At 44.0% G+C, this 19321-nt stretch overlaps 1 protein-coding gene across 4 annotated transcripts in view; it reads left to right on the forward strand.

The window, feature by feature from the left end:
- The first annotated feature begins 4683 nt into the window (after positions 1–4683).
- The window catches only part of GABRB2 (gamma-aminobutyric acid type A receptor subunit beta2), a 148886-nt gene continuing 134248 nt past the window's right edge, over positions 4684–19321 (forward strand). For all 4 annotated transcript variants that reach the window (XM_042452244.1, XM_042452245.1, XM_042452246.1 and 1 more), the window contains exons 1-4: positions 4684–4934; positions 6033–6268; positions 6459–6550; positions 7258–7325. In XM_042452244.1, coding sequence (XP_042308178.1) covers positions 6192–6268; positions 6459–6550; positions 7258–7325 — 237 coding nt within the window. In that variant the 5' untranslated portion in view covers positions 4684–4934; positions 6033–6191. The remainder of the gene's footprint in view (positions 4935–6032; positions 6269–6458; positions 6551–7257; positions 7326–19321) is intronic.

A 19321-nucleotide genomic window follows, 5' to 3' on the forward strand; every position in this document is an offset into this window, starting at 1 on the left:
TGCAGGGTCAGTCAAGCAGCTTGTCCTCAATAAAACCTACTGCACCTGGAGCACTGGGTACTACTCTCCTAAAGGTGCTCATGAATCTAGTGTTCCATTTCAAATAATCTGATGGAATTCCCAAAAGACACTGTCATTTTGAATGAAACTTGCTCCCAGAGTAATGAGTTTTTGTTCAGGTTGGCTAACCCTCTTGTCAACACATGTAACATTTCTTGTTGTTCTTCACTGCCTTCGAGTCAACTTTGACTCATGAAAACCCATGTATGAGACTGCTTCAAGACCCTGTCATCTATTGCTCTGTTCTGGTCCTGCAAGCTCAAGCCTATGGCCTCTGACTGAGTCCAGCCATCTAGCATGTGGTCTACCTCTTTTTCTACTTCTACCTTTCCTAGCATTATTGTCTTTTCTGATGATTAATGCCTTCTCATGATGTGGCCAAAGTACAACAGCCTCAATTTTGTCATCCTGGTTTCCAAGAGGGGTTTGGTTTTATCTGTTCTAGAAACCATTTATTTGTCTTCTTGGCCATCCACAGTATCTTCAGCACTTTTCTCCAGCCACACATCTCAAATGAGTTTATTTTCCTACTGTCAGCTTTCTTCACTGCCCAGGTGTCACATCTGTACATGGTGATGGGGAATACAATGGTTTAGATAATCCTCAATTTAGTGTTCAGATTTATATCTTTATACTTTAGGATCTTGTCCAGTTCTTTCATAGTTGCCCTTCCCTAAGCCCAAGGATGTAGACAGAGGTGAGAGCCACTACATGTATACTAGACCCTTGCCCTTCCTGGCTCATTAAACATGCCAGAGGAGGACTGGTGGAGTGGGTAAGGGAATTGATTAATGCCTCTTTGGATGACCTACACAGGGAACTGGACAGAGGGAGTGTGTCCCTGTTGGTTCTGCTGGATCTCTCAGTGGCTTTCAATACCATTGACTGAATCACCTCTCTGGGATGGGGCTTGGAAGTACTGTTTTACAATGCCTTTGTTCTTTCTTGGAGGGGCGTTGTCAGAAGGTGGTGCTGGGGGATTCCTGATTGACTCCTTGGCCATTGGCCTGTGGGGTCAGTCAGGGCTCAGTCCTGTCCCCTGTGCTTTTAAACATCTACATGAAACCACTGGGAGAGGTCGTCCAGAGTTTTGGAGTAAGGTGTCACCTGTATGCTGATGATACTCAGCTCTATCACTCCTTTCTACCTAATTCCAAGGAAGCTGTTTCTAGCTTACTCTGGCCATTGTAATGGACTGGATGAAGGCAAACAAGTTGAAGCTTAATCCAGGCAAGACAGAGTTGCTCCTAGTCAGTCGAAAGACAGATGCAGAAATAGGAGGTTCAGTTTGTTTTGGGATTACACTTCCCCTGAAAACTCAGCTTTATAGTTTGGGGGTACTTCTAGATTCAGCGCTGAGCCTGGAAACTCAGATATCACTGCTGACCAGGAATGCTTTTGCACAGCTAAAACTTGTGTACCAACTGCACCCGTTCTTGGAGAAGTCAGACCTGACCACAGTAGTATATGCCTTGGTTACATCCTGTCTGGATTACTGTAATATGCTCTACATGGGGCTACCTTTTAAAAGTGCTCAGAAACTTCAACTGGCCCAAAGAGCTGCAGCCAGGTTGTTAACTGGAGCTGGTTAGCATACAACTCCCTTGTTGCAATAGCTCCATTGGCTGCCAGTCCACTTCCGGGCACAATTCAAAGTGTTGGTTTTGACCTATAAAGCCCTATGCAGCTTGGGTCTAGGCTATTTGAAGGACGAAATCTCCCTGTACAAGCCCCCTAGAGTATCCTTTGGTGGGGGCAAGAGTGAGGGCCTTCTCAATGGCTGCTCCCAAGTTTTGAAACTCCCTCCCTAGAGAGGCCAGGATGGCACCATCCCTGCTGACCTTCTGGTGGCAGATAAATACATTCTTGTGCTGGCAGTTCTTTGCAAACTGATAAGAGCTGGGAATGTTGTGCAATGTAAATTTTAAGTTTTGTATTTTTAATATATTCTATTTTAACTCATAACTTTTTTAACTTTTAAATTGATTTAACTGTGTTTTAACTTTTATATTTATACATTTTAATGTTGTACTGTTTGTAAATTGTATTGTTTTAAATCTGCTGTCTGCTGCCTCGAGTCCCTATATAAGATAATAATAATCATAACAACAACAACAACAACAACTGCAGTGTCTGTTTTGCTCAATGTTTGACCCAAGGTGTGGGAACTTCCTTGACTATTTCAATTTTCTCATAGATCATCCATGGTAATTAGTTTTGTTTTCTTACAATCCAGTTGGATACCGCTTTAAGTGTCCTGGCTCAGTGCTAGAGAATCTTGGGAATTGAAGTTCATTGTGGCTCCATAGCTCTCTCACAGTGAAGGCTAAATGTTTCACAAAACTACAATTCCCATAATTCCCTAGCATTGAGCGAGGGCAGTTAAAGCACTCTCAAACTGGATTGTTTCTGCAGTGTGTTTTTGGCCAATGTCTGCTTTTCATACAATGTTTTCTTTATACAGGTTGAACAGATAGAGTGACAGTATGCCACCTTGCCTGACCTCTTTGCTGACTGGGAACCATTCCATTTCTCCATATTCAGTTCTAACAGCAGCCTCCTGACCTGAGCTCAGGTTATGCATCAGGACAATCAAATGTTCTGGTACTCCCATTTCTTTGAGAGCATTCCATAGCTTTTCATGATCTAATCAAAGGCTTTGCTGTATTCAGTAAAGTGCATGCAGATTTTCTTTTGAAATTCCCTTGTGCACACCATTATCCATCATATGTTTGCAATGTGATCACTAATGCCTCTTACTTTCCTGAAACCAGCATGTACTTCTGGGATTTCTAGTTCCATATGTGGCAGGAGTCTTTTCTGAAGAATTTGGAACATGACTTTGCTTGCATGGGAGATTAGTGCAATCTTGTACTTATCCTGTAGTAGTTACTATAATCTTTTGTCTCCTTTTGTGTGTGTGTGTGTGTATGTAGAAAAGTATATTGATCATTTCCAATCTGTGGGCCACTGTTTTGTTTTCCATATTTCCATTTCTGTTCTGGGCCCCACAACAAACTCCAACTCCCAGAATTCCATAGCCTTGAACCAGGACAGTTAAAGCATCACCACACCGGGTTATTTCTCCAGTGTGGATGCAGCCAAAGTGGTGTCAACCTGGATTATTTCTGCAGTGCGGATGCAGCCTGAGAAAGCAAACACCTTTCCCTCACCTTATGTGCATTAGAATGGGTGGCAAGGAGTTTCCCCTGTTGGGTTGTCATGGTCTCTCCTTTCCCCAACACCCGGCTTGTCCTGCCAGGCCTGGGGCTGCTCAGGGCCGGGGAGCCCTTTCTCCCAGGAGGCCGGGAAGAAGAGCGGGCGAAGCCCTCCTCCTGGGCCACTGCAGGCGGTCCCTCAGCCCTGCTCTCCCGCCGAGCCTCTCCTGCGGAGGAAGGAGGAAGCACCTGGCCAGGCAGCGGCACCGCGCGTCCTCCTTTTCCAGGACACGTCCTCCATTCCCACCTCCTGCCCGGCAGGAGGAATGCCACAACGCCCCCCATTCTGAGCATGACTTATTAGACACATACATCGACATTTTATATCAGTGTTTAAAGCTTTTCTTTTGTGGAGGGTGGCCAGACCTCGTCCTCCTTTCCCTGGCCAGGTCTTCACATTCCCACCTCCTGCCCAGCAGGAGCAATGCCACAACGTCCTCCATTTGAAGCAGGACTTAAGAAGCAGGCATTTACACCTCCTATCAGTCAGTGTTTTGGTGAGCTGTTCCTTGGGCACGTCCTCCATGTTTCCCGAATGCCCTCCGTTTGGGGGGGCCTCGTCCTCCTTGGCCGGCCTATACTCTTGTCTTACTCGCCCACAGACTCCCGACCCAACCTTTCGCCCTGCCAGTCTCCTGAGGCCAGAGAGTGCAGCCCTTCCCTCAGAGGGAAGCGCTGCCTTTCCTCCTCAAGAGCCCCGGGGCCGCATTCGCCTGTCCGAAAGGGCCTTCCCCACCACCGGCCTTGGCTTTGGGGGGCTGTGGCGCTGCGAGTGGCCGAGGGGGAAAGGAGCCCAAGAGGTTGTTTGGCCGAGCGCCGGAGCTGGTTTCCCGCCCTCCAAAAACACGGCACAAAAGAGGGGGAATTGGGAGGCAGAGGTGTGTGTGTGTGTGTGTGTGAGAGAGAGAGAGGGGGGTGGGTGGGCTTGGAGGTGGAAGGGGCTGCAGGGGACGCCTGTCATGCTCGCCCTGTGTGTGTGTTGTGTGTGTTGTGTGTGTGCTGAATGACTAAACATTTGCTGAAGGAGCATCGGGAGGCTTTTCGGCGTCCAGGTCTCGCCCGCGGCGTGTAATGCTTCCCCACCATCCTCCCCACCACCGCCGCCGCCGCCTCGCCCTCTTCTCTCCCGCAGCGAATGAATAAACCTTCCCGGTCTTAATTGAAGGCTCTGCCTTAATTAGAGAATTAAGACTAACCCCCCAGCCCCCAGCGCCTTGCAAGGCGAGCCCTCTCCAGCTCGGCTCCCGTTCAATGAAGCAGCACAGATCCACGGCGGCTGCTCTTGCGAGCGGGGTTTTGCAGGGCCAGGAGGAGGAGGAGGAGGCGGCTGAGGCTGAGGCGCTTGTGGCGGAGGAAGAGGAGGAGGAGGAAGGGGAGGAAGTGGTGGTGGCGGAGGCAACGGCGGCGGAGGAGGGAAGGAGCTGCCGGGGACCACAGCCGCCGGAGCAGCAGCACTAGAGGGAGGAGGCTTCCTTGCAAGGCGGCGGCGGCGGCGGCGGCAGCAGCAGCAGCCTTTGGGGCTTTCCCATGTCTCTCCAACCGGCCTCCCCGGACCCACTCCCCCCCGCTCCTGGCCGCTGCTGAGCCGGGCCCCAGCCCCGCCACCCTTGCCTTCCTGCGGCTGCGGCTGCTTCTGAAGCGAATCCGGGGAAGGAGGTAAGGATGGAGGAGGAGGAGGAGGATCCCGGCTGCGCCCTAGGCACCAAGGCAAGGCAAGGCGGCGTGGCCGGTGCCCGCTTTGGGGAGGCTAGTCCTGGTCTCTTCCCGTCCTCGCCCTCCCCTCTTCTTCTTCTTCTTCCTCCTCCTCCTCCTCCCTGGGGCATTTAGCCAGGATGGTCGCCCACCCGCCTTGAGACGGAGGAAGAACAATTCCATCACCATCACATTAATGATGATGATGATGATGATGATGGTGCTAATAAGTCCCCCCAGAATATGAGAACAGAGGGAGACGTGGCCTTTTGAAGCAGCTCTTTGGAATGGCTGGGGGGAGGGCGGGGGATAAAAGATAGAATCGGTGTCGGGATGACTTTTGACTTCTTTCTTTGTTTCTTTCTGCCCCTATCAATCACGTCATCCGGCGATCCCCCCCCCCCATTTCCCTGCCCCTAAGACCACTTCCTATCTCCCCCTCCCTGCCACCCCGGAAGAGCAGGCAGCCCTGGAGCCCCTTCCAAGAAAGTCGTCATCATCATCATCATCATCATCATCATCATCATCATCATCATCATCATCATCATCATCATCATCATCATCATCATCATCTCACATTGCCTGCCTGAGGCTGAGCCCTTTCCAGCCGCCCATTGCCAAGTGGGACCCGAGTCGGCCCCTCCCCCCTCCTGGACCCCCTCCCCTTTCCACTCAGCATTTGCTCTTATTCCCAAGGAGCCACCCCACCCACCCCCTGCACGCCTTGCGTCCCCATTTTCACCTCTCCCCCACCCCTCCTTTCCTAATCCGATTTTGCACATCTCCCCCTGGAAACTAGGTTGCAAAACTGCTGTAGCTGGCAACTCTTGAAACTTCCTCGGTGGCCAGTGTGGTCCCGATTCGTATGAACCCAAAGGACAACAGCAAATCAACCACTACCACAAAACACCCTTCCAGCCTCAGGCGGAGGGCTTTCCTTTCTTTTGGTTTCCTTAAGTATATACCACCGATTGCCTTCTCCCCCCTTTAATTTCTCTCTCTCTCTCTCCCTTTCCTCCCCCCTCGCTTTTCTTTCCTTCCTTTTTTTTTTTTTTTGGCAAGGAAATTTGCTCCATCTCCAGCAGCAACCACTGCTCCTTTTGATGTTGTGGTACGCCGTGCGCATGCGCTCCACATTAGAATTACTGCACTGGCTAGAATAAGTTGGATCGCTCCTTCTCTTCCGCGGAAAACCCTAAATCAGACCGAAAGCTAAGAGGGATGCTGAGAGTCCGGAGAAAAGGTGGCGTCGGGATTTGGTCGTTGCCCTTGATCCTCACCGTGGTGTGTGCCCAGACGTAAGTGATGGGGAACCCCCTCCCTCCATCTCGCCTTTCCCCCTCTCCCTCTGCCCCAGCCCCCTTTCTCCCCTGGGCAAACTGGGAGGAGGAGGAGGGGGGGGATGCCAATGGGGAGAGCGCGGCCCTCGGCGTTGCCTTGCTGGCCGGCCGCCTTACTCTGCCTCCCTCCTCGTCTCCCCTTCTCCAGGGCGAATGATCCCAGCAATATGTCCCTGGTCAAAGAGACCGTGGATCGACTGCTGAAAGGCTACGACATTCGGCTCAGGCCGGATTTTGGAGGTAAGTCTGCGGGGGCCTCCTTTTGGGCAGGAGGGCAGGTAGAGGGAGGGGGCAGCCGAGTCCAAAGGGGCTGGAGGGGCCCCCGCATGCCTTTTCTCGCTCGGCTTGGAAGGGGCCCGGGGGCTCGCCTCAGCCCTGGCTCCTCTGGGGCCGCCCTGCTCCGAAGGCGCGCGCGGCGGGTGGGCAAAGGGCTCCGGGTGGCCGCCAGCCTGGGAACCCTTGGCTTCCCCCGAGGCGTCAAGGGAGCCCCCCTTCAAGGCCAAGGGCCCCTCGGGGGGGGGGGGGGGAGGACAGGGGCAGCGCATGCCTTCCCCCAAACCCTTCCGAAACCCGCTCCCTTGCCCTCCTGTCCGGGTACTAAACCCCTTCTCCCACCCCTCACACACACACACACTGCAAGACTCGCCGGCCTCCTCGGCTCACGGGTCGTAGGGAAGCCCCCCTGGGTCTGCTTGGCCTCCGGGCTCTCGGGCCAGCCGCTTCCAAGGGACGACGAGGATGGAGACACGTGTCTAAGGGGACGTGTGAGCGTTATGTAAAGCACACCTTCGGCTGAGGGAGACCCCGCTGGCAACCCTCTGGTTTCCTCCCAGCCCCAGCCCCTTCTTGGAATGGTGGGCTCCTAGAGTTGGGCCCCCAGTCCAAGCCCTTCTTGCCCCAAGGGGAGCATGGGGAGAGATCACAGCGCAGCCCTTCTTGTGTTGCAGGTCCCCCGGTGGCTGTGGGCATGAACATAGACATTGCCAGTATAGACATGGTCTCAGAAGTCAATATGGTGAGTATTTTCTCTCTCGCTTCCCAGGACCTGGGGATGAAGAACCTCATGGGATGGGGCTGTGTTGTCTGCGAAGGCAGGCTCTGCTTTCTTTCGCCTTTTTCCCAAGGTGGCACCAGTGCTGGCACACACACACACACACACACACACACCCCACGTACCAGTTAATGAGGCCACCCCCTGCTCCCCAAAGTCTGAGGCTTGTGTTTCCTTCACATGGTCAGGTGGAGATCCAATATGGAATAATTCCTCAAAGCACTGGTTTAGGGCTGGTTGATACTTCTGAAATACCAGGAGCAAACCGTGGAAAACACCAACACGTTTTATTGGTTATGGCTTGAATGAGTCTGTGGGGCCTCTGTAGAGCTACTGAATAAAACCCTTTCTTTCAAATTAATATCTGCACGTTTAATATCGAGAGGCTTTTAAACATCATGAGTTACAGTGTGTGAAAAAGCTCGTCTGATTTATGGATAGTCTTACTGTTTAGCAGGTACCATTTCAGACATAGACCGTTAAGAGCCACTGAACGACTTCAGGGAACAATTCTGGCCTTCTTTTGCTTCATGCAGGAGCGCCCCCTGCTGACCTTGGCTTGCACTGCAGCTCAAAGTCAATATTATTGTTACGTTTTCCATTGACTGGGATGTTTAATTAGGTAGTTTTAGTTACGGTTGGTGTGAGTAGGAACTGGTATGAGAGTGCTATAGTCAGTCAGAAGGCTGTAATGTATTGGCCTTGGTTGCTTTTAAAAGAATGCATTGAGGTTATCTTTTAATTCTCTTGTCACTTCTGAAGTGTTGTGCAGATTTGCATTCACATATAGAAGGAAAGGCAGGTGTGCACGTGTTTCCCCATTAAATTTAACTCATATTGCACAGAGTATAATTATACTTTAATCTGCATATGTTTAGTTTTCCAGTTTCTAAAATGCTTGGAGAAGCCATTGAAACATTTTGACAAGTTTGTGTTTGTTAGGAAGAAAGGCCCTTTGGAGCATATTAGATCCAAGGAAAGTTTTTTAAAAACTTTTTTGCATAGCAAAAGGGCTATCTGTAAAATGTTTCAGAATTAATAAAGGAGACATAAAAGTTTTAAACATACCCCAGTTAGCCTGCTCATTTGTGTTACTCAGATCACTAATGAAGTGGACAAAGTAATGCCAAAGATTGGTATTAATATGAGGCTGCTTCAAAAGCTTGTATGATTAGCAGTCATGTGTTTTGTTTTTGTTTTTAAATGCCATGTTAACATTATCTTCAGTGGTACTTGTTATACCAAGGAGGAGAAAGTGTGGCCTTCCAGCTGTTGGATTAGAGCTTGCATCATCTCTCACCATTGACTATGCTGTCTAGGGCTGTTGTAGTTGACCAGCACCTTTAACACAATCTCTGCTCCTGTGTTAAAGGATCTCAAACCAACAATAAATATTGTAAAAATGGAAGATGTGCATTGATATGATCACCAGTTCAATCTAAACCAAGTTATTATAGTGTGAGTTCACTTTATTAATAAGTAAGTATTGCATATTACAGGTTTTTAAATGGTATTTACATTTGTTATGGTGACTTAGAATGTTTGATTTTTCGGCCTGCTGGAATTGCATGAATTATCGCTTTCAGTAAATGCTGCATGTATGGTTATATATGAGAGGAAGAAATTATGTAATGGTTCTTTCCCATACAGAAGTTACTGATGTGTCTTCCGTGATAGGCAGAGGTTCCATAGTACTATAAAAGACTAACTTCCTTTGCTTATGTTACATTTTTGTTTTGTTTTTTCATGTTTAGGGTATTAGTTGTATATCTAAAAAGTTACATCTCTGCTCACCTTCCTTTTTTTCTTCCTGAAATCACAAGTTCTTCGAATATGACTAGTGAGACAGAGGTATAAACACATTTTTGCTGTTTGTATGGAGCATTGACTTTAGATCCAAGTGAAATCTAAAATACGTTCCTTGAAGGTTTATTTACATGACCATCAAATGTAGAGATATTTTCAAAAACAGATTACCTTTCAGTACAATAATAATAGCAACTGCCACTACCATCACTTAAATAACACACGTCTTATGGCCTTCCACTTTTAATTTATTCAGGAGCTTCGTATACTACCAAATGTAATAGTCACTTACAAAAGTTTTGTTACTTGAAAGCATTTTTGATGTGACCTCTGATGCCAGTCTGGTGTATTTGTTTGGTTTTCCCATCGTATTTTTAGTAAGGTCTCTTAAATGGTTTTCAAAAGTTAGCTATAAGAGTGAAACCTTCAGCATTTGTGTCCAGACAAGGAATGGGCATCATATAAAAAACAATACTCCTAATAACAACATTAATAATACATATAATACACCTCACTTTGGATAAAATGATTTGGCTTGTAAGGCTTCATGCTCTTAGATGTTTATGAAATGACAGAAGATTTCAAGGAACTTTGTATTTCATGAAACAGTGGATGTGGTTGTGGACAAAACCAAGAGGTCTGTTATTGTGTTAAAGGGGCATCCTTGTTTTTTCAGAAAATAAAACCAGGTTATAATTTCCAACCAGGGTCTCTGAATGTAATGTCACATAATGTCTTACTATTTTTCCATGGGATTTCATTGCTTATTGGAATTCATGCATAAAGAATGACTTTGACACTGTGGGATGAAGCAAACTTATCTTGATCCTGAAGCAAACTGATTTCGGGATAGGGAGTAAGCTGTGAGATCACACATGGTTGGACTGGATGGCCTCACTGTTACACAAGCACCTTCTCTTCTCATTCTCAGATTATTATTTTTTTTACTGGTCTGGACTGTGGTTCAGGATTGTGTCATCATGTACACTGGCTATGGCTAAAACTTTTTGGGATCAGTGTTTGATGCTAATTTAAAATCCTGGTTGAGGTCAACTTCAGTTAATCTTACCCAGGGTTACCATAGGTGTCGATGCAATACCTTGATCTATGTTTGGCATGGAGAGCTTGTGCATAACAGGAGAAGGGCTGAAGGAGAGAAGCATGCAGTCCTGTGGACTACTGATCCTTTGCTTTGGTTAAGGCTGTAAAATTGTGATGGGCAACTTCCACAAAGTTGGAGGCCACTTTTTAGGTTGATCAAGTCCTCAAGGACAGTACCTTTTTGTTATTTTGTTTCTTGTGGGATTTTAAAGGGATTCTCAAGTTAAAGAGGCATCATACACACACGTAAAACAGATTAAAATTAATTGAAATCAATTAGAAATCTGACTATTATTAAATTGGTTAATTCCCCTCACTCATTAGTAACAAAGAAAATCCTGCATTTCTACTAGATTATTCTTAAATTTATATATAAATGAACACAAAATATATCTAAATCAAGTTTAGTTAGGATTATATTAACTATTGGCTTCAATATTGACTAGATTATTGAGAGTCCCATTCCCTAAAATACTTTCAGTTCTTCCTATTAACTAGTGCAGTTAGTTGTTTGCTGTCAACTATTAATAGAAAACTGCAGTGCCATTTTTTTTAAAAAATAAATAAAATTTTGGTGGTGCCGAGAAGCTGAGAGGCAGAAAAGAGAGCTGTCCCTTGTTTGCTATAATACAGTCCTTACTTACTGAGGAAGAATGCACATTACATACTGAGATGAACCCCTGCCTAGTCATTTATGGAAGTCATTTACGAGGTTGTGTTTGCTGGTCTTGTTCTGGTCCTGACTAGTAGCCTCCAGACTGAACTTTGCTTAGCATAGAACTTCACTACATTTCACTGATACTTGTACAGTGGTACCCCGGGATACGAATTGATCGCGTTACGAAATTTCCGGGGTACGAAAAAGTTAGCTTGGAAAAAACTGTTCCGGGTAACGAAAGATTTTTCGGGTTACGAATTTTTTTCGGTGTGTTTCGGCGCTTTTTGGCACAAAATTTAAAAGCCGCGGCTTTCCAGCGCTAGCGGAAAGCCTTTTTTCGGGTTGCGAAATCTTTCGGGTTACGAACGGCGCCGCGGAACGAATTAAATTCGTAACCCGGGGTACCACTGTAGTCTTCTTCTTCCACCCCTATGGAGTCCATGGTAAAATATTATTACATTTCATCAGGATGTATAGGTTGGTGACTTGCACACGACACCATTTGTATTTTGATACCACTTTTACTACATGGCTTTCCCATATGGAATCCTGGGGTTTGTAGTTTAGAGAAGTACTTGGAATTCTTCTGGAGAGGACTGCAGTGCTGTAGTTCAAGGAATACATGAGAGAATTTTTGATATCACATAAAACTATAGAACCCGGGATTCCATAAGAAGAAATCAAACTGCTATAACCGTGCACTGTGGATCACTCATGCCAAGAGTGTAGAACCCTTTTTGGCCCAAATGCTTCCTGTGATATTGGACCGCGGATTGTATGCACGCTTTCTCTGAGACACAGACTCACACATATTCCTCTGTGGGAGAAAGTGGAGAATCTTCTTTCCATCTCTTGATTCAGCAACCTGGATACAGTATGGTCTTTACAGACTGAAGAAAGCTACTTGCATTAGAATCTCTGAGGGAGGCAGTAGGGGGTTAGCACTAAGAAATGGTTTGGTGTTATCTTTTGGACATTCAGGTGAGAGGGGCCTATGTTTCAAAATTGATTTTCCAAATAATAATAATAATAATAAATCCATTGCTATATATTTTCCATGGAAAATTTTCCACACCCCATAGTTTGGATTTTTGCAGTGCAATCTGTCATATTAGGAAGAATTACTATAGGATATGAACTTCTTATTTTTCTAATGAAATAAGTATTGAGAAATCCTAGTGCTCAGGGAGAACAGACCAACAAATGAACACACTGCTAAGCTTGTTTCTGAATTGCAGAATCTCTTGCCTCTCAGTCCATCAGAAGACAAAATATACTGTGTGTACAGATTCACAGTCACCTTTCAGCGAAACAGAGGAATTTATTGCACAGCCCCTTAGGACACTCCCAGCATGGAACAAAAGGGAGCAGGATGGGAACAGAATGGGGGCTATCAGGCATTTTATTGTATGCCAGAATGCCATCGACACTGCCTGAAGCATCCATTCCATTCCTGATCCATCCCAGAGGAGGTAATTTTCAGGAATGCTTCTGAACAGGTCCTGAAAATCGCCTCCTCTGGGATGGATCAGGAACAGATTGGGAGCTTCTGGTGGTGTCGGCGGCATTGTGGCATGCAATAAAATGCGTGATAGCCCCCATTCTGTTCCCATCCCACTCCCTTTCATTCCATGCTGGGAATGTCCCAAGGGGCTGTGCGATAAATTCCAGAATGTTCAACTAGTTTGCAGAATTCTGATAGTTGAATCAGAATTTTTCTAACTGGATAGGGAACTAATAAGTACTGTAGAGAGAGTGAATTTGAGGGTACTACAGTTACACCTCAGCAAAAGAAATAGACATACCCAGTACAAGTTGAATCTCCTTTATCTGAAATGCTTGGGACCAGAATTATTTTGGATTTTGAAATATTTGCATATAAATAATGAGATATCTTGGAGATGGGACCTGTCTAAATATGAAATTCATTTATGTTTCGTACACACCTTATATACATACCCTGAAAGTAATTTTATGCATAATATTTTTAATAATTTTGTGCATAAAACAAGGTTTGTGTATACTCAACCATCAAAAAGCAAAAGGGTCACTATCTCAACAACACATGTGCAGTGCTGTCACTTGGGTTAGTGCCACCTGGTGCAGTAACTCATAGAGTCATCCCTCCATTGACCTCCTTCCATACTACACTAAACATAATCTTTAGTCATATTTTTGTCTGTACTAATGTTACTCATTAGCCATAACTTCTACATATCACTGAATGTCATGGTAATAGTTGTCATACAAACAACTTATACCTTTAAATTAAAATATCTTATGCACAGAATGCCTTTACGTATACATAGCTTTGTGTGGCTGAAGTGAAAATTCGGGTAAAAGTGATGTTTATAAAGGAAATATTTAATTTTTAAAACTTAAAAAAATTAAAATTTAAAATCTGAGGCCTTTCCTTTCTCCTCCTACTGGACCTCACCCTACTCACATACAGTGGTACCCCGGGATACGAATGCGCCGGGTTACGAATTTTTCGGGATACGAAAAAATCCCATAGGGATTTATTGCTTCGGCTTACGAAGGTTTCTTCGGGTTACGAAAAAACCGCGGCGCTATTTTCCGCCACCGGAGGGCAGCAGAGAGCTATTTTTCCATTAGCGCCTATGGGAATTCGGCTTACGAAGGTATTTCGGGTTACGAAATTAACCGCGGAACGAATTAATTTCGTAACCCGGGGTACCACTGTAATCTCTTATAGCATTTTAAATGGAAACAAGTGAATGCCACAGCCCATTGCTGCCAAAACTCAGATTTTGAAGAGCACTGGTGCCATCTCACTTAAGGGTGTCACCTGGTGTGGTCTGCATCCCCCATAGCCCCCTAGTGATGCCACACTGCACATGTGGACAATTTTGAACTTTGGAATTCCAGATAAGGGATACTGAACTTGTATACCTCTTTTTAGGTATGTTTCTTAAAATTGTTTTCTTTCTGTTGTAGCCATTTTTATTAAATATAAGGAAAGCATACACTATTCTGTACAATATTACAAAAATCCCAATTAAATACTACCTGTATAAAGCTTTGAATGTGTTTGGATATAGCATTTCAGTCAAACATGTTAAATCAAATAACATCTAGGGAACTGGAAAATTGTACAGTTCTTCTTTCTTCCAGAAACCATAAATTACCTAGTAGATATCATAGAACACTGTGAGGCTCTCATTTGTGTAACAAGGCATTGAACTGGCTTGTAAGATTGTCTACAGTAAGTAAATAAGAATATAAAATAGATGAATTTTTAATCCAAACTGTTTTCTTTATAGCAGAAGAGTTTGTTTTGAACTTCAAAACTGTTTTTGACCCAAATCCCGCATAGTAATCACGTAACATAGTAATCATGTAACAACTTTTTGGTGTTCATTGTTATTTAATATTGTCTTTTGGTGCTGATACATCTTTTGCTGGTAAAATATTTCTGAAGTGTCTCAGTATTCTTTTGCAGAGTTGGAGATCTATGTGAAATGACATTCAAATAATCACAATATGACTGACATACGGGAAACGAACATATGGTTCCCCTGAACAGGACTGTTAAAAAGAAATTGGCATGATTCATAGTTGTGATGAAACTGGGCAGTGATCATTGTGGTTAATATTGTTGAAAACTAACAAGAAGAACATATGTTTTTTGCCAAATTATTTCTTGCTTTTCTTTGTGAAATAGGATGTGGTTGTTTAGTGATTATGACACCAATTCTGACAATCAGAAGATCAGAAGGTTGGCATTTCGAGGCCTGAGTGCTGCATGACGGGATGAGCTTCTGACACCCTTGCAGTTTGAAAGCATGCAAATGCCAGTAGATAAATAAGTACCACTTTGGTGGGAAGGTAACAGCGTTGGGTGCAGTCATGCTGGCCACATGCCCACCAGAGCAGTCCTCGAACAATGTTGGCTCTACAATGTTGGCTCTATAAATACTGAATACCAAGGAAAACACCAATTGTCATTTCATAATGCATCATCATAACCCCTCCCCTCATCACATTTCTATTTCATTGGAAGCCTCATACTTCTGTTCTCTATTGTATGAGAAAGTCCTTGTTCCTTTATTCCTTAAAAGCATTGGGAGAGATCATCTACTGAAGTAACATTCTTCCCAGGTTCACTGTATGACGGTGAGGCTATGTGCCTCGTTCAATTTTCCTTGTTTAATTTTCCCTTGTTGTCTTGGATGACTTTTTTTTTTGCTGTTGTTTGCCTTAAAGTCATTTCCAACTTACAGTAATTCTAAGATTAACCTATTGTGAGGGTTTCTTGGTCAGTTTTCTGCAGAGGGGTTGCCACGCTCTTCCTCTGAGGCTGAGAGTGTGATTTGATCAAAGTGGGTGGGTTTCCATGGTTAAGTGAGGATTTGAATAGAGGTCTCCTGGAATCCTAAGCTTTGTCTGCAAGTACATAAAGCCTATTTCCACTCCACCCCCACCCCTATTCAGGCATCATCCTGAAACTCCAGTTTTGGTGTGGGCAGTCCAGAAGATATCCAGCACATCCTGTACCAGAACCGGAGCATAACAAGGTTAACACAAATTTTAAAAACCTATTTTTTACTCCAGATCTTCTAGGAAGATCTGGAGCATTCTATTTCCATGCCACACTGTCTGTCTGAGTAAGTGGGCCTCTCAATTCATCTGCCACTGCTACAGATCACTCATTCTGAGGTCAGAACAAGGTACTCAGCATGTGACTTCAGAAGCGCGTGACCCATGGTGGCAGTGGATATACCGAGTGGCCCAACAGCTGCTGCAGCACAAAAAATAAAGGTCGAGGTAATGGGGGCAGGGCAGGGCAGGGCAGCTGTAAATACTCTGGGCTGTCCCTGGAGTATTCTGGCCAGTGGAGACAAGACTCTGATCCAATGCTCAAATCACCATATCACTCTGGCTCTTAGAATAGCCCCTCCAGTCTTAAAACAAGGAATTAAAGGGTAGAGTGTCTCCTTGTTGTTTCCTAATTTTCTACATGTTCCAAGCCAAAGTATAAAGCAGATTTTTAAAAAAAACTAAACAGAATGAATAAATTGTATTTTGGAATCCTGGACAGACAGACAAAAAGTTAAGTTTCTTTAAATGCATTTTTTCCTGTGTATGGTCTTGGGTATGAAAACATTCTGGCAAAATAATGAGAAAGTTCTGACTAAACAGTTTAGTATTTCATTCTCTTAATGTTCCTAGCATTCCTGTGAGGCAGAGAATCATAATGTTATAAAGCTGTAATGCAAAAGGGTTCCACAGACTGCAGCCCTGTTTCAAGCTTCCTTCAGTGCAGTCTACTGTCTCATACGGTAAAAAAGGGTAAATTAGCACAGCTGGAAATTGTGGACTGGTGAAAGTAGTTTTCTTCTGAGCCAACAGATGCCACAGGAAACTGAACATTTGGCAAATGTAGAGAGCTTTACAACCCGTGTGGTGTAGTGGCTTGAGCTATGACTCTGCAGACCAGAGTTCCAATTCTGGCTCAGCCATTTAAACCCACTGGGTGACCCTGAGCAAGTTGTACTCTCCCAGTTTTTTGAGAAGAAACTTGGCAAGAAAACCCATGACAGTTTCACCTTAGGGTTGCCATAATTTTGAAATTACTTGAGGGCACACAACAACAAAAGAGCTTTGAGAGGCCCAGCATGGTACAGTTGTTTGCGCATTCAACTACAATTCTGGAGTTCAGGATTCGAATTCTCATCAGCACATGGAAATCTACTGGGTGACCTTGGGCAAGTCACACTCTTTCATCCTCAGAGGAAGGCAAAAGCAAATACCTTCTGAACAAATCTTGCCAAAAAACCCTCTATGATAGGCATACCTTTGGGTCGTCATAAAATAGAAATGAAGGCAAACAATAACTGCAAGGTATTTCTGACTACATGGAGATTATGGGTGAAGGCAGCAATGCCTTCAAGATGGTGTCTGAACTAGGTCTCAAAGACTGAGTAGAGCCTAAATAAGACTGAATTCAACCTCCTTCATTTATATAATTATGATGCAATCTTATTTAAACTGCTGTGCATGCTTACTATGGAAACCTGAGTTTTGTAGTTTGGTTAGAAGCATGAGAGGAGCTGTCTGGGTATTTTAAAGATCCCTCCACCTTAATTCCAAAGTCCAGGATTCAATGAGATGTTGCCAGGGCAATTAAAGTGGAATCATAGCTCTATAAGGGCATAGTATCATGTGAAAGGACCCCATGAGGAATGTTTGAATACTCCCAGAATAATATGAGATTTGAACCTAATACTTATGAGTCCAGTGGTTTGTTGGCTGATTCTGAATGATACCAGGCATCTTAAAATTCAGAATATGCTTATTACTACTTTAGAGCAGATGAGGATATAAAAAGCTCATGCAGTGCTTCAAAATGTTGGTTGTTTGGACCACTGCTCTCAACCCTTCAATACCATCTTCCTTCAAAAAGGGGGTGGGGTGGGGGAAGGGAAGGTTCACTCTAAAAGAATATGTCTGGAAAATAAGGAATACAATAGAGAATATCTGTTGTTAATATATATGAGTATATGGTGAATATACCATATAAAAACTTACCTGTAGTGCCATTTCTATTTGTATAAAATGAAGAGCATTCTCATTTTGAAAACTGCCATTAATTTTGGAAATTACCAAGAAAATCCCCATGATGAAATTTGTTGATGAATTATCACAGAATTTCTGAACTCCAAGCTGGATCCTGAAATGGAAAAGAAGTGCATTTGCAATTCTAATGACATGTTGTGGTTGATGGTTGTTCATAAGGTGGTAGTTAGAAATAACTGCAAAGGCTTCTGTTTGCATGGCACAGATTTAGCCTTCATTTGCATTTACCCATACTCTCTGAAGAATCATCTGATAGTAGTTGAAGGAGTGGAGAAAGACTTTCAGTTTGAGACCGCTTTAACTCCCTTGGCTCAGTGCTAGGGGATCTAGGGAATTGTAAAATACAGTGCTTACCTTATCTCAACTACCTTTTCTGTAAACTTGAGTTCTGTAGACTTATGACTAATTTCTCTCTTCCCCACAACAATCTACTCCTCTTTCCAGCTGCTTTTATTATGTAAAAGTTGTCTCAGTTTAGAAAAGTACTAACCACACAATTAACTTTCTATGGCCTGTTACAGACTGCCAAAATAAAGCTGCTTCGGGTCTCTTTGGAGATATGCTATTTAAATGATGCATGAGCCCTAAGAGTCCTGAGGTCGCGCCAAAGCTGCACTTCATTCCTAAGCACTGGAGTGCAGCTTTGGTGCAGCTTCCGGATTCTTAGGATACATGCATCATTTAAATAGCATATCTCCAAAGAGATCCAAAGCAGCTTTATTTTTGCAGTCTGCAACAGGCCTATATTTAAATACAGGCCCAGTTCAAGCTACCTAACCAAGCCTTTAAAGGCATTTTGCCTCTGCATACAGCACTCTCCCTCCCTTTATGCACTGCATGCAATATATACATTCCTAATTAGTCCTAGTTTCCCATGCAATTCAAACTAAGGAACTATGGTTTCCAGCTGTACAAGAAGATAAGATTGTAAACTAATTGCAAACTTTGGTTTAGAATCATGATTTTTTTCAAAACTGAAAGATACAAATTCCTATGGTTTTAAACAAAATGGAAAATTATGGTTATTTTAAGCAATCTTCAAAGACTTATGATTATGCTGACACTTAAGTAAAAAGAATAAAAAGTATGGTAATTGTTTAGTAATCAAAAGTGGATATTTTTATCCAGTAGGACATTAGCAAGAGAGCCAGCCTGGTGTAGTGGTCTGAGTGTTAGACTAAAACTCTAGGGACTAAGGTTTGAATTGTGATAGGGTTGCTTTAGGGTTGTGATAAGTTGGAAATGACCCCACCACAACCACCACAACAGGAGCATCTAGCACAATATTGTTTGTTTTACCACACTCATTCCATTTTAGGAGTAAGAATTTTAAGAGTTCAGTACTGTGGAAAAACTGTTTATTTCTTTTAAGTAGCCAAACAGGAGTTTAAGCTGTTTGGAAAATTTTATCCAGCCTGAAAAATTATGAAAACTATTGACACTTAACCTTTATTGCATATTGCATTCTGTATGATGTCTGGAAAATATGAATCATTTATTTGTATGTGAGACACAGGAATTATGTGTTATTTAATTTTATTTATTTAACTATTTCTGTATCTTGTTTTCTATCTTCTAAGCAGAAATTGCAGTGGTGTGTGGTGTTGTGTTGTTTGCCTTCAAGTCATTTCTGACTTATGGCAATGCAAGAAGAATCTATCACAGGCTTTTCTTTGCACATTTCTTCAGAGGGGGTTTGCCATAGCCATCTTCTGAGGCTGAGAGACTCTGACTTGCCCATGTTCACCCAGTGGATTCAAACCCTGCTCTCCAGAGTCATAGTCCAATGCTCAAA

The sequence above is a fragment of the Sceloporus undulatus genome, chromosome 2 (assembly GCF_019175285.1).
Source record: "Sceloporus undulatus isolate JIND9_A2432 ecotype Alabama chromosome 2, SceUnd_v1.1, whole genome shotgun sequence".
Taxonomy (NCBI): Eukaryota; Metazoa; Chordata; class Lepidosauria; order Squamata; family Phrynosomatidae; genus Sceloporus; species Sceloporus undulatus.